The sequence below is a fragment of the Chelon labrosus genome (assembly GCF_963514085.1).
Source record: "Chelon labrosus genome assembly, chromosome: 21".
NCBI classification, from domain to species: domain Eukaryota; kingdom Metazoa; phylum Chordata; class Actinopteri; order Mugiliformes; family Mugilidae; genus Chelon; species Chelon labrosus.
The window spans coordinates 5,349,602-5,365,418 of record NC_140354.1 but is presented as its reverse complement, the minus strand read 5'-3'; the positions used below and the strand labels follow the sequence as shown (position 1 = coordinate 5,365,418).

The 15,817-nt window shown below is 43.0% G+C and overlaps 1 protein-coding gene across 2 annotated transcripts in view; it reads right to left on the bottom strand.

Annotated features, from left to right (window-relative positions):
* Positions 1-15,365, bottom strand: part of plekhh3 (pleckstrin homology, MyTH4 and FERM domain containing H3) — a 30,462-nt gene extending 15,097 nt beyond the window's left edge. The window contains exons 1-3 of one of the 2 annotated variants that reach the window (XM_084571140.1): positions 14,297-15,365; positions 9,068-9,123; positions 785-879 (exon numbers count right to left, since the gene is read on the bottom strand). In XM_084571140.1, coding sequence (XP_084427266.1) covers positions 785-879; positions 9,068-9,123; positions 14,297-14,431 — 286 coding nt within the window. In that variant the 5' untranslated portion in view covers positions 14,432-15,365. The remainder of the gene's footprint in view (positions 1-784; positions 880-9,067; positions 9,124-14,296) is intronic. The other variant, XM_084571141.1, reaches the window with a different exon arrangement.
* Positions 15,366-15,817: the final 452 nt, after the last annotated feature.

Genomic DNA, 15,817 nt, shown 5'->3' with positions numbered 1-15,817 from the left:
AAATAGTTAGTCTAGTGAAGTGCAGTAGTGAAGGGTGGGGGTGTGGTGCAAATACTGAAATCTAAAATGGCCCAAAGAGAGAAGCTGCCCTCAGTTTTGGAGGGAAACAGCGAGGCAAGGAGTGTGGGGTTAGCAGTAAGGACGGGGCACTAGCCAAGGGCGCATGGTAACTGCTGTCAGAATTAGGCAATCTGACTGTCGCCATTCCAAACATATCCAAGCTCTGCTCCTGTTCAGTAGCGGGCCAAGAGGAGAAAAAAAAGAAAAAAAAAAACAGAAATATCCTATGAGATCATTCCTCAAAAGCATCAGACATGCAAGATGAGGCTCCTGAATCCAGTAGCTATCCTTGTACAAATGAGACGCTGAGGGACTGGCGGGGGGCAGCTGTGCGCCACATGTGGTCAGAGAGGGGTTGGCTACAGGGCGACAGCACAGCATGGAGCTGCGACAGGAAACAATTAGGCTAATGAAATATTTACTGCACATAATTATATGAACAGCACCGACCTGGCCCTGCAAGGAGCTCATTTAGAAAAACTATATAGAGCCAAACTTACAGATGAGATGCAATGGTATACAATTAGCACTGGTATTAAAGCAAGTGAATGTTTAGAAGTTATGCTTGTTAAATGATCACCAGAATTTCTGATTATCAATATGTCTGTATATTGACTAATCAATTATTCATTTCTTCATCATAATGACAACATAACTGATTGCAGCATGATGATTCATTTCATTTACAGACTTTTACAGGAATGGTGGTGTGATTCAGACTCACCTTTCACCAACAGTTCAGGGTCTTCCTCCAAGCCCATCTTATTCTTCTCAATGATCAAGCTCTTCATCTCGTCAGGCGACTGTGAGACAGCGTGCCTGTATGGAAGAGCAGAAAGAGAATGCAAATAACTCTGGTTCCACCTCAACTCAAGTCTTCCCTTGACTACTCCCTCCCATTGGACAGCTAATTGGCTCAGAGACACACAGTAGGCTGTGACCCTCGCCCCCCCCCCCGTCCCCCCCCCCCCCCATGTGACTCCTTGCCAACTACAAACCCATCTGACACGCTCAGCTGGGGAGTCACACAGGGGAGGACTGGAAGAAGTGCCACGAATATCTGTCCTCTAGCGTTTTCCCACTTTCCCTCCCTAGCAGCACGCAAGCCCACAAACGCACGCCGATACATACCACGCCACTGTGGACAGCTCGTCTATCTTTTATCACTTTGGCCCGGCGAGCCGAGCAGGCGACTGAAAATAAACGTGACAGAGCGACGCCGGCCTGACTCCCAGCCAGCCAGCTCACGCCAGTCAGGGGCAGGTTCAAAAGGTCAAAGCAATGGATAGTTAAAACCAGAAACATCAGTAAATTTGCTGAACTCCTCTGTTCTTTCCCTCTTTTGTGCACTGTGATCAGGCCTGCTGTGTCTGTACACAGGGGTTCAGCATCTGGGTGGGCAATGATTTGGACGAATTCAGACTTGTTATCACAGGCCAAGGTCCATTTCCAGTCCATTAGATTGTTTAGAGGTCTTATCTCCACTCATTTATTTGTCTAATTACTCATTTATTTTCTCTATTTCCTGGGTCTAACTAGCATGGGAGACACAAGTGACAAGCCCCTCTTTCCTTCCTGCCTTCCTCCGCCTCCTCCCAGGATCATTGCTCAGGAAATGAATCGAGCCCTCCCTCTCAGTGACCTCTAGTTACCTATGCCTATGTCAGCTGATTCATGTCATCATTGATCTGATACATCCGGAAGGTTTCTCCTCACGGAAGGCAGCAATAATCAATGAGTCTGAATTTAGCCTTATCTGCTTTGACTCAGCTTACACAACTGCAGAAGCCACTTCCTTTCTTTCTGCATCTGACCTGATCCTGTCTATACCATGGTTCATCTAGTCGACCTCGGCGACCGGCCCCTCAAACAGTGCCTCTTAAGCAAACAGTCTGTTCTCTTTATGAGGTGTATTTTCAACCTGATGGCCATCTCTAACTTAAACTAATGCTCAGACACAGTGAAACTTTATATGGCACACCAATTTTTTCTGTATGTGTGTATAAATTAGTCGGGGGCAGAACCAGAAAGCAGAAGTAGGTGAGAGAGAGAGAGGCTCAGGAGCCTGTCACATTATACTCAGTCATGCTGTATAACTAAGCCTGCTTGCCTGCTACAGCAGAAGCCTTTGGGGACCTCTGGATCTACAGACCCCACTTAACGGCATTAAAATAAACACAGAAATGTGAGGACATCTTTTATTTGAGCTTGTTAATAACCCCTGCTACATTACGGAGACATTCACCCAGACAGACAGCCCAAAGGGGACAGGGATCTATAGAAAGCTACTGCTGTCTGGAATACACACAGGGCTGGTTGGTTTTATTTCAGTTTCTTGATCTCCATTTAGTATACACTAATGTCATAACTCGTTGAAGTCTCAACCTCCCACCAACCTGTACAACACACAGCGGGATCAGAGCCAGTTGAATCTGTGTCCATCTGGGAAGAACGCAGTAAAAAGTGGCTCTCATGTCTGGCATTTTTCTATAGCACTAGCACACAGAGAAATGTTTTTTCCGCCCGAAGTCCAAACCCAGGTTTTGACCTTTAGCAGCACAGAATGCATGACCTTCACATGAAATGCTGCTTTAGCACAGTCACTATTGTGTCCAAAATCCCTGTCCTAAACTTGAGACAGGCTGCAGACCACAGCAGTGTTAATGCTTCCACTACTGAAAATCTGCTGAATGTCTCTGTGTATGTGAGAAATTTGATCATTTTAACAAGATTAAACTTTCAAGATGTCACATTTTTCTTACCCAGCCATAAGTTTTCATCATTTTATTAAGCTAAAGGTTTGTCATTATAATTATATACACATATAAGGGACAATCTAAAGACACTGTAGCCAATCAGAAAAATAACTGTGTTGAGGGAAATATGTATAATATTAGATTAAACCTAAATGGATCAAAAAACACATAGTCTCTAGCCGTCTGTAGTTACTTAAAGAACAGATAAAAAACCTTCAGAGAAACCTGACAGAAAATGGCTGATAAATGAAGAAACATGTTGTAAAGCTTGGGCCAAATGTCGAAGTATTGTTGATGTGAGAGCTTCGACTCTCCACAGCTGTCCAGCAGCCCTACAGCCTCAGCCCAACCTCCAATCTTTCCCCCAGTGCTACCACCCCCGCATTCCCAGAAGCCCCAGCAGAGGCTGTGACGGTGGGGCCTTCATCGGGCAACTTCCTGTGGAGCGCAGGAAACAATTTGACATGGGGATTAGACAGCACATCTACCGACAGCACCTCCTTCTCGCTTGCCCTCGAGGACTAAACGTTAGCTACTCAAGAGGAGTGCTCATCTGGTGAAATTTGAAATGTGCTAAAAATCAGGACCTTTCCTCTGCTCTGCCATTTGAGATTAACACACTATACAGTCTTAGAAACAAAGACACGTTGGTTTATAAAACAGATAGTCGTACTGGAAAGTGAAAGGAAAAATGCGGGCAGCCTGGATCCCACATATCTGATCTGACTGGCAACTAAAAAAAAAAAAAACACTAGCAGTTGCCACGTGCAGAAGGAAAGAGGGAAGTCATGAAAATGAGAATCAGAAATGAAGAAACATGATTTAAGAGAGGAAGAGAATTGTTTCCCCATATGTACACTGATTCTATAATAACTCTAGAGCACACGTTAACATCCTGTGCAGTTGCGCCAGTGGCACTGTCATCTGCCCTCTGTACAGAAGTGAGACGCTGTATGGTGCACACCCAAAGTATTGTCCTATGTGTGTGATGATGAAATGAGCCATCACTTTATCCATCAGTTTGTCTTGTCTTGCTCTTTAGAGTCCACAGATATAATTTCCCATCGTTTGCCTAAACAACGTAACAAAAAGCTGTTGAGAAGATAGTTGGGTTGACAAAAGGGAACACCAGGCAGTAGTTTCCTGAACAATACGTAACTCATCAGTTTGGTATTGTCAAGAATAACATGTGTTGACAGTAATTTAAAATAATCTCATCCCATAAATCTAGCTAGATTAACTTATTTTTCCTCTTGCAAGCTACTGAATAACATTGGTTTATCAAAATGACTGCCTGACCCACAAACTAAATAATGGTAAAAAATGACACCATAAAACACAACTGCTCCATTATTAAATGTGTATAAAATTGGCTACCATCTGACCAGGCTTGGTTGGGTGGAGATTTCCTACAGTCTATAATATGATGTCACCAAATTCCATGTACTGCAAAAAGACAAACTTAAACGTTGTCCCACCCTAGCAGGTGCGACAAAACTAACAGGAGAGTCAGGCCGATATCAGGTATGGTGTGTACACGCCCACAAATGCCTTGAGAAGACATCTAATTAGCCAAGGCAGGTGAAGACTGTGTGGCTGCAACGTAAGCTCACGAGAGAGTGAATCAAACTCGGGACAGCTTCATTTTCCATATATGGCCGTGATGCTGCTTGCTCTTCCATGTTGACTGTGCCATGAGTAATATGTGTAATCATTGTTCAATGTACAATTTACAATGACCTTTTCAAAACCATTTCAAATTCCAAACAATCAAAAATAGTTCAGAAATCAGCAGCCGTGCCCATTTATGTCCTGTTAATGTCATAGTGATATGGCATTAACACATTTAAAAACATTAAATACCCCTTTTTACAATAATGGAATGAATGATTAGAATTTTGAATAAAATTATCTCAAACATTAACTTGGTCATTTCTGCAGACCAACTAATTGGTTGTGCACCTTTCAAGTAGAAAATTGAATGTGTTCGTTTCACTTAACAAGCTCCTGCAAAAGTAGCGGGCTAACAATGCACCAATTCTATATTCTATCAGCCATGTATAGCTTCTCCCCCCTGCACATCGCAGCAGACTTTTTTTTTTTTTTTTATGGTGGCAATGATGGCGACACACTTAAATCCAGTTGTGCGAGAAGCACAATGAGCTGATTAGTGACTGTCTGTCTGGTGTTAGCAACTGGAGTGATGAGTAATTGATTTGGATCCAGGGTCAAATCACAATGCTGAGACACTAATTAAAGTTAGAAAAGTAGCGTCCTTGCTCCCAGGCTTGAATGACCGCAGTGGAAACATGTCCCAGCATACAAAGTGGGTCCTTGCAACCACAAGAACATGCACTGTTGCAAAAATGACCACTGCGCAGATGTTTCACAGGAATAAATAATGATTTGTCTGAGTGATGATAGCCAGCTCCATTAAAGCTCATACGCTGTACACAAATCAGCCATATATCGAGTTACCCACAGTACACTAGACATTATCAAGGTTCAATAACACTGTCTGAGATCTACATTAAGCTACAGCACTAAACAATCACAGATTCTCTTTGCAGAGATCCCTCTCTTTCTCTTTCCAGTCCCTACCCCCTCCCCCACAGTGCATGGGCTGACTGCATGGGCCTCTGGCTGAAACTGGGCTGGTGGGAAAATGGGAATGTGGTGATTAAGACTGGGCCTATATGACCTTCCAGCTAAAAATACACTGTTTACTCAAGACCACTGCCAAGAAAGCCTGGACTAGGCAGAGGGGAGAGGGAAAAAAAGTCATGTTTTGAGACCGGAGTAGGAGGGCTGTGTGACAGGAAGTCTGAGTTTGCGATTGAAGGAGTGCGTGCTGTCAGCAAAATATTTTATGATAGCCTACAGAGTAAGCGACTTTTTAGTTCAAATGAAGTCGTTCTGATTGAGATCCGAATTAAAACCTTTCCATGTTTTGTTGATTTTGCAAACATGGATGTTTGACAGACAGGACGACAGACATCCAGATAGGTAATTACCAGGGGTCCACTGCTAAGCACACGCAAACACCCGCTTGTTTCATGCATACACACCCTCACTCGTGCACACACATACTTTCGAACACATGAAATACATTCCTTAACAGTGTTCTCTTTCAGCCATTACTGCCCAGTTGTAGTAGCTTGCATAAAAAAAAATATCAAGCTGCTGACTTTCAAGAAGTGTTAAACAACGAGGGGGAAGTTCGTGACAAAGCAGAAAGTACAAATGGTGGGAAAGACAGGTGAAGTTGTAATGCCCTGCCCCAGCTGTAAGAAGGAACTTGAAAATGATGGTGAAAAAATAATGATGATGTAAGATGGACCTGAATTGAGTATGAGCACAGCAGGAGGGAGCAGGCTGCTTGCTACATAGTGCAGTCTGCCTGAAAAGACATGTCCAAGGTCTTTTACTGACAGAGGTCAGCGCAAACACACAACAAACTGACCCTGTGTCCTCCTTATGGCCAGTGTTGTGCATGAACGCGTTCATATTTTTGTGAACTGTGAACTGAACGCATAATTTTTCCAACTGTGGGACAGTTAAAGGTTTTCTTATTCTTATTCTTATTCTTATTAGACGCGAGTTTCGCTCAATCCGGAGGGAAATAATGACGTTCAACCCAGTTCAGGAAAAAAAAAGTAAAAAAGTTTTATGACAGCTGTCAGTCGACGTATGGTTTATGGCATATAGCATGGCTGGTGCAGCTGAAAGAGAAGCCGCCTCCGGCACTGCAGAAGCAACTGATCCAAACTAACATTTGAAGGAGTTATTTGAAAAAAAGCAGTACAGATTCTGGCAGCAAAAATACCACGTTTTTCTGCAAATTGTGCCCGCCGGGTTTGAAAAAACAAGTCCGGACGTCGAATTTGAAGCGACACATGGAGTGAGTAAAGTGAACTAGTTCGCTTAACCCCGTGCGAACTAAACTTTGAACTAGTTCTTGTTCAGCGTGAACTTGCACAACACTGCTTACTGCTGATATGATCATTTAAAACCCCTCCAGAACAGACTCTGTAGATAATATAAGACATCTTGGAGAACCGTGTTTCTTTCTGAAGTTAAAACACATTCAATATATGTCACGATGATATGATATTTGAGTGACAGCAAGATGCTTTGATTACACTATGCTAATATGTAATCCCTATGAGGAAAAATACTAGAAACGTGCGTGTGTGTGGCTTATAGCTATGTTTATGTAACTTTCTGTTCCAAGACTCAAAAGCATAATACACAAATCATGATATTTTCCACACAGAGTGAGTACAACTGTAGTCTATTTGCCTGCAACTTCCTCATACGGTAATATAGCTGAAACAGATAGTACCATTATATCACTGGATTAACTGAGATCCCTAAACTGCAAAACCACTACAGGCAGGCATGTTTGAAGTCACCACTCTGTTTTTACAGACATGGGCCGATCTTTCTCCCTCCTTAACCACATCAGATCTGTAGCGTGACTAAATATGTGAGCATGGCCGCATTAACCTCAGTCTGCAAAGACAAACATAAATCATCACAATCTCATATGGGCCATTATTCAGTCTAAGTGTTTAGATCAATGTCTCCTCCTAGACAGTTCCATTCAATAGTTCAATAAAAGTACAAAGTAAACCAGAGCTACCCTGTCTATTACACAAGATTTAAAGTGAATGGCACCATTTGCTACATAGCACAGTGCTGATATATCAGAACTAGGCTTGGCTTTCCCCTTCATACAGCTGAACTTCTGGGTGTGTCCTCTCATTGGCCAGGTAATGACCAAGCACTACGCTCTCTAATCTCTGCACTCAGTGTGATGATTACAGCCATGCTTTTAACACACTCCCTTCAGAACCAGTTGTTAATTATGCCATGTGGCCTGAGGACACCTCCACTACATTATAATAGTGACACACATACGCACAACTCAGTGCCACACCTCTTTCGGGAGTGCTGTTGAGGTAGGACTGAGTCACCCAGTTCAATCCTCACTGCTTTCCTTCCTTCTTTCTCTCAAGCCTCAAGAGACAGCATGTCCTGTATGAATGCAGCAACATGCATCTGTTTAAACTCACCTACCCACTTCCTGGGGCAGCTCTCTTCTTGATGGGAGTAGTCGCAGACCCTTGCCTATTCGTTTGTGGTGCGTGATAGTCCTATAAGTCGAGCTTTGTGACTCATTGCCTGTGAGTCGGCAGATGCACAGTACAGATTGTGGATGAGGGGACAGGGGAGGGGGGAATGATAAGGGAACGATGCCAGAGATAGAGTGGAGCAGAGCCTGGCTACATCACTGTCTGAGATCACAGTCATGCACTAATAGTCTGGATCAAGCCCTCCATGAATCACGTCTTTTCATTGTCACTAACATTCGCTTGTAAACCGCATGACCATTTGAATTTCATTATTTGTGAGACGTGTACACGCTCCTCTGGACCACTGGTTTGAGTGTGCAGCTTTCAAACTAACAAGTTAACTGGATTTGTGGATGTAGAGGATGGATAGAGCCAACCCAGCATTATAATAGTGGTTGAACACAATCATCTGTGTTAATCACTGACAAGAGCAAAAGTCCAAGAGTAAATTAAAAGACTGAAAACTAATTGACACATGACAGGTGCATTATACACACTCAGTGAATGGACATGTGCCTTCTGAGGGTGTCCTGTGGTGTCTGGCAACAAAATTTTTATTAGTGTGGGGGGCTTTGGTTTGGGGGGAGGGGCCTCTGTGGATCAGGCTTGTTCCAGTGCATCCCACAGATACTTGATCAGTTTGGGATCTAGTGAATTTGGAGGCCAGGTCAACACCTTGTGCTGTTCTTCGTGTTTTTTTAAGTTGTTCCTCAACTGTGTTTGTGTCTGTGTCAGACTGCTGGGGATGGCTGCTGCCTTCAAGGACTGTCATTGCTATGGGGTGGGGGTATCTGGTCTGGTCTAGGTGGGTGGTACATGTCTAAGTAACAGCCACATGAATGGCAGGTCCAAAAGTTTCTCAGCAGAACACTGAATTGTCACAAGATGGTCAATGTTATTTACGTCTCCTGTCAGTGGTTTTAATGTTGTGGCTGATTGGTGTGCCTATGCAATCGAAGTACAACTGCAGCTTTAAAACCCCATGAGATACTGCAGAGGAAGTGAAAAATATGACATATGTGCCGGTCTAAGGATAAATACAGAAATCCCCAGCAAGAAGGAACTATTACTTCCTAAAAATGTTAAGGGGGAAAAAAATCCCTCTCTTCTTACCCATTTGTCCCATTGGCTGTGCAAGTTGGCTGAGAAACAATCACCTCAGCTGGAGTCTGTCAACAGAAGAGAGAGAAAAGAGTAAATAGATGATAATGCAAGTCTGTCCTTAGAACTAGTCCACAGGTTGGAGGGACTCCTCAATGGTTTGCTTTCAGTGGCTATGTTGCAGTAGAGCACGCAGACGCCCCTGGCAGCCACAGCACATAGCTGCACTGTTCCTGTAATGCTTGGCTTTCACTTGCAAGGGGTAAGCTGGTAGGGAGAAATATGGCATGCAAAACAGGCTAACTTGAGAGATGGGAACAGAAGAATCGTTTGTGCTTGAGCTGTGTGCACCCCAGTCATCACGTCCCAGAATTCTGGTCTTCAAGACATCATTTCTTTAAGAATGTTAACCTCCAAATAAACCTAGGTTTGGAAATAGCTCATACTCATAATAGGAACACTTGCTTTCATCTTTTCTGTCCGAAGATTGAAGGTAAAATGCTGTTTGTCTGAGCAAAACATGAAAAACACAAAGAGAACAGTGGAAGTAATGTATTTTAACCACATTTTCTCTTGTAAAGTTAGTATTTCTTAGTATTAATAATCATTAGGTTACAAAATATAGCCATAAATCTTAATTACTAACGTAATATTAGGGAAGTTACCAACTGCATGTGGGCTATTAATATCAAAGTACAAACATGCTTTCCTAGAAATTCATTTTGTGTTGAAATTGGAGTTGGTGCTTCTACAGGCTAAAATGGGGCCACCACGAGCAGACATGTAAAATCAAATTTCACAGCTGGAACAATGAACTTTTCATTCCAGGAGTCCCCACGAAGCAGAAGATGCGAGAAGATGTTTCCTTTCACAGTGCTCCGACCCCTTGATTCCCATTCTGACCTTGGAAAACCCCATCAGACATCAGAGCTTGCCTGTGTGCAATTTGGACCGATTCCCTGTTGTGCAGAGCAGCACTGTGTGTCCCAGTGGCCTGACTTGTTGTCTATGTGAACCACAGCCTTGAGCCAGCTCCTGTGGCTGCCCCAGCCCAACTCGGGGTGTTGGCCTACCTGAAACACTATCCAGGTCAGCTCTGGGCCCCTCACAGTTCACACACCACACTTTACTACTGGGCAAACTGTCCTAAGTATAGACATGGCCCCACAAAAACAGTCTAGTGCTTCTTTTTAGATGGCTCAAAAATAACAAAGAAAACATGAACTGCAAATTTATAAGCTAGTATGGAATCTGTGTTATATTTATAAGGCAGATGGACACTGAGGCAAATGAGGAAAAGGTTACGGTTTGGATAATGAAATTTCATTAATGTTTAACTCAGGGGGAGTACTGGAAACGTCAAACCAGACAAGCAAGAATAACTGAACAGTGTCAGAAAGTGACTTATGAATGGAATAGAATGTTTATGGTAATTCCCTCCCTCTGTCCGTAACCATACAGTAAATGATTAAGCCAAGCAAACAACCTCAGAAAATAAAATTCAGACAGTCAACAAATCAAAACTAATCACGTCAATGAGAAAAGCTGTAATTTTATAGCATAAACTGATCAGACGATCGATAAACTAAGGGGAAGGGCAGACAGAGTCAACATACTTTAGTCATTCTCCACAAAATTTGACATTTTACAGAAGTATAGCTGTCCAATAAACATAATGGGCTCTGGGATGAGGAACAAGGATAGCGTGCGATGCAGAGTCCTGGCAAAAGATCTCCCTTTGGACGGGCAGGGGATGAATCACTCCAGACTAGAGCAGAGCGCGGAGGAAAAGAGGGAAAGATGCCGTGATGTGTTCGTTCCGTGGTAGACTTCCGTTCTCGCTTTCCCCAGCCTACTCTCTCGCTTTCTTTCTCTCTCCCTTCAGCTCTCCTGGGAGGCTGAGTAACCAGGAGGAAATGCTTGGGCTCAGCCAGTGTCGGCCTGAAGACCAGATGTGTGGCCTGGAGGTGGTGAGGCAGAGACGCAACGGAAACCAAATATAAACCAGCCTACCGTGACACCTCTGAAGGCAGAGGGCAGTAGTGATGGTTAATGGGACCCACTCTCTGCAAAGCTGGACTGTGCCTGTTTGTTCCAAGTAACAGGATGCACTGCGGTGCTCCAATCCACACTTACAACTGCCCTGGCCTAAACACTATGTAGTTTAATGGTAAAGGTTACATAAAAACTGAATAAAGGTTGAAAAGGAAACATGGAAAGAAGAGAGAATGACGGATGTCCTGGCCTAAAATTAGGGCCTAGCTGTCCCAACACTGGAGGCATTCAGCTCAGTGTGACTGTTTGGGCAGCTGTTGAAGGGCATTTTCTTTGAATGAGGGTTGTAAACATGAAGGGAAAAGGTTCTAACATGGCACTGTGCTCTTGCGGGCCAAGCTTACACAAACGTCAGCACTGACTCATGATTCCAACCTCAGTAAGAAGCTTCTTGGCAAGGAACAGGGTTAGTACAGCATATGGCTTTGGTATTGTAGATGCTACACGTCATGGCATCCTCTTGGCAACATGTTGGAAAACAACGCAGAAGACTGTGGTGAGAATTCTGGATGTCTTGAGGAGGGAGACTCCACCAGACCTGTGGGTTACTGTGGTCATCCCTGGCAGGAGCTGGAGAGAGGCCTACTAAATGGAGTATTTCAGCATTAGAAAGCCCAAAAAACACATCCCAGGGAGGTCTGAACTGCTGTCTGAAAATGTGACTTGGAAAACTCTCAACGCAACTGAGCTCTCTTGGTAGAAGATGGTAGGTAGCCCTGAGGGGCTTTTCCCTAACTATCACTGAGGTCATCTTCAGCCATCCACCATGCACCACCCCCTCCATTGACACCATGGAAAGCTAAACAGTAAAACTGCCTAAATCTGTATATTCTGAGGGGGAGGGATTCCAGGGTGTATTGGCCAAGACTGGTCAGCTGATGGTATTGGTATAGAGTGGTTCAGCTGTGGTCTTAATTATTGGCCCAGTGTGAAATATTGACACTAATTTACAATCTCCGGCAAAGACCAGTGACAAGGATCAAGAGGAAATAGGATTTGCTGGAGGGAAATGTTTGCCACAAACAATAAGGAACTGATAACCAATAACTCCATCACAACTTGGTGTCGGAAGAAAGGCCCAAATAATTGTTTTACTGCCTTTGGCTACTTGATGAACACTGTCAGTTACAACAGTCAATAAAATGGTTCCTTCCATTAAGAAGTAATCTGATCAACTGAACAGGCCTAACCACATGAGAGATTAAGACAGAATGTTCCTCAAGGGGAAATACATCAGTCAGATTAATAGAGGCAGACTAACATTTTACGGTTCAGGACAAGTCAATTCATATTCATGAATATTTACAAGCACAAATCAATAGAGCCAGGACTCAGGTCAGTGATGGAACATTGTAGAGGACAGAGCGGCTCTAAAGACAAAGAAGCATTATGAGCTTCACAGTAGACAGTTTTGCACTGCCATGCATTCAAATGCATTTTACACAGGGATTCTTTATGTTTACATTACAATAGGTTTCAAAGTGTCAGCTGGCTTTTGAAAATGCATAGTCAAAAAATGATGCATATTCCAACAAATCAGCCCTACTACTTCTATATTTACTTTGATTGAGATTGACAGCAGTGAATTCAGTGGGCTTGGCTAGACATGCAATGACTAATACGTGATGACATACAAAACTAAACATCATCACACTTTATTACAGCTACATGAAAATATAATTTTTTTCTGTTTCAGTTACTAGTTGTACATCCACGTGAAGACTTTTACTACAGTAAAACTGAATGTTTAGGCTATTTTGTGGCGGTTATATGCGTTCTAGGCTTTATTTGTGCTGGACTAAACAGTGAAAGGGCTGAATTCAGTCCTTTAATCAAGGTTATAAAGCTTGTCCTTCTTCAAACGATCCAACAATTCAATAAACGTTAAACTAAATCCACCCACACAGAGCATAGGCTCTGTTTTAATGAGGGATCCGAGAAAGTTAAGGAAAAAAGATCCCTATGTCTCCGTTTAGAAGGCCATCGGGCGTCTCTATTGGGACATGTTTCTATGATCTTGTATCGATTACAGCTATGGTGCACAGTTGACCACCAGAGGCCAGCCAGCCAGCCAGTACATTAAGGCCAAGAGTGGGTGGGCAACACACCAACACCTCTCTGGATAACTCTCAGCAACAGATGTTGCTCTTATCTGGTGGTTGTTAGTGCTGGCAGACTTCTGTTGAGCCTATAACTGTGTTAAACTTATCTGTTTTCCATCGCTTTCATGCAAATTGCTCTGGTGTCGTACTGGTTGGTTGCAAGTGCACAAAGAGCCAACAGATAGATATAACAGGATATGCAAGTAGTTGCTCCAACTGATAATTCTTACATCTGCAAAGCAATGCTGTTAGTTTAAGCTATATCTCAGCGGCAGTACTTATCCCTACAATGTGAAATAACCTTTAAAGAGCAAGTCTGATGCGGAGAAAGTCAAAATCCCCTGGTGAACATTTGAGTGTAGATTTTTCTAAGATGCTGTACATAAAGAGTTGCATGTTGGCTTATACAGCAAGAGCCTACCTCAATTCAAGGCAACAATGCCCCCTCACAAGTGGGTGGACAATGCTGAACTCTCTGTGCCTGATCAGATGACTAACATTACAGAGAAGACAAGGCCACAGTCTTATTTGCAATTGAGCGAACGGAGGCCAAATACACAGGATCAGTTCAACACACTGAGTTTTACAGTTTGCATCAGAGTGTGCGTGTGGGATTGCTCAATACTGCCTCCGAGACCACGCAAACCTAAACGTCAAACTGGGCAGCAGCACATTCTGTGTCCTGCATCACTGACGGAGGCTTGCACCGAGCAGGGTGATGAGTCCCACAGACAAAGTTTACAGATAACACATGTACTCACATGTGGACACTCTAGTTGACCACTTCAGAGGGGCAATCTTATGAACACAGACTGAATTTCTTATCATAGGCTGAAGATGCAATTTATATTTACTTTTGAAGAGCAATCACTTTCATATGAAGAACTGTTTGCACAAAAATTAAATTACACACCTGAAGCTGGCCCTCTTGCACAGAATTCAATGTGTAATGAGGAATGCCAAAAGTCTTAACAGTCACCCTTGACATTTTAAATACATACATATTTGTTCAGTTGTGCTATAATGTGTATATGAAGTGTTCATGCGCACGAGGTGTCGTCTAGTGCAGGTGGAGAGTTCTTACCCGTCCATTGGGAGTCAAGTCCTCCTTGTTGCGCAACTCAAAAGACTCTTCCTCCTCTTTCTCCCCATAGTCCCGTCCGAGCAAACTGAAGCCCTGCCTGCAGCACAGCAACCAGCAAACTCCTTGCAAAGGCATTCAAATGAGGTTAAATGAGTCGTGTTCCGCTATCCAGGTCGGTGAATTTAACATTCACGGAGTTGTCTCTCGGCCGCAAGTAACTCCCAAGTGCGTGAGAGCATACAGCATACCCTCTCCATAGATATCCAGCAAGGAGGATGAAGTGTAGCATAAGCTTAGTCTCTCATATCTGGCAAGGACACATAGAAAATGTCTACTAATGAAACATGACAGCGGTCGTACTCCAAGACAACCGACAGAGAAGTGTTTGAAGGAGAACCCTTGCCCTCTCCTAGGACTCCAGCTGCTTCGCTCGCGACACCTTGCTATCCCGGTTTGAACTTCACACGAAGTGCAACAAAAAAAAGTACTTATTGTCCCAACCTGGCTCTGTGGGTTAAAGGAGCATCAAGCTGAATCCGTCTGACGATAGCAACTCTGTTGATATCAACATATCCTACGCACATATGTCATGAAAGTAACGTCAAAGCGCACCTCTGCAAGACGACTGTCTCACTTCTCAGTTTGAACAAAAGCGTGCTGCAGCTGGGACAGGATGGTGTGGGAGACGACGCCACGCCCACCGACCTCAGGTCTAACCGATGATTGGCCGAAGGCAGACACTCCCCGGAATGACACGCCCACAAGACCCGTCCCTACACTCCAACAGAGCATCACATGTCCTGCGGTGGATGACAGTAATCAAATCATCCAAATCGCCATGATGCCCCATAATACTCTTGTAAAAACTGTCTGTTGTCCTCATTAGAAGGAGTATTCTTTGTAATAACTCACGAATCTCCTGTGATATCTGTAGAAATTTGCTCTGTAGTCAGTTTAGACTTCATTTAATCTTTAAAATGTCCTCTAAAATGTTCTTTGAAAGTATAATTCAAACGGACAGATGGTTGCTTATGTTAAAATTGAACAACTAATATACATTCAGACACTTTATGTGATTCCTAGACTCTAAAACCCAGAAATTAGTTACTGCTGTGGTTATTTAGTTATAGTCACTTTTAAGAGACTATCATCATCAGTAATGAATGAAGTATTCAGACGATTTACTTTTTCAGTTCATTCAAAATTTTACTTACAGTATAGTAAAACTGCATTAAAAGTTTCATTCTATATTTACCATTGTTAATTCACGAAAATGTATCATAAACTGGTAATGTGTTTATATGTTAACCTTGATATAAAAATATCAGTTAAATAAAAGTAATTAAGAAAATTATACTTTAAATTCTCCTGATATGTGTTCTAAGTATAAAGTAGCCCAACATATAAAAAGAACAGGCATAGTACTGTAGAAACAAGAAGAAAGAAAAGAGTCCTGATGGAAGTGAGTGTGCTATATTTGCATTGCAGCTTGTAATACAAACTTTTACCTATCAAGAAGAA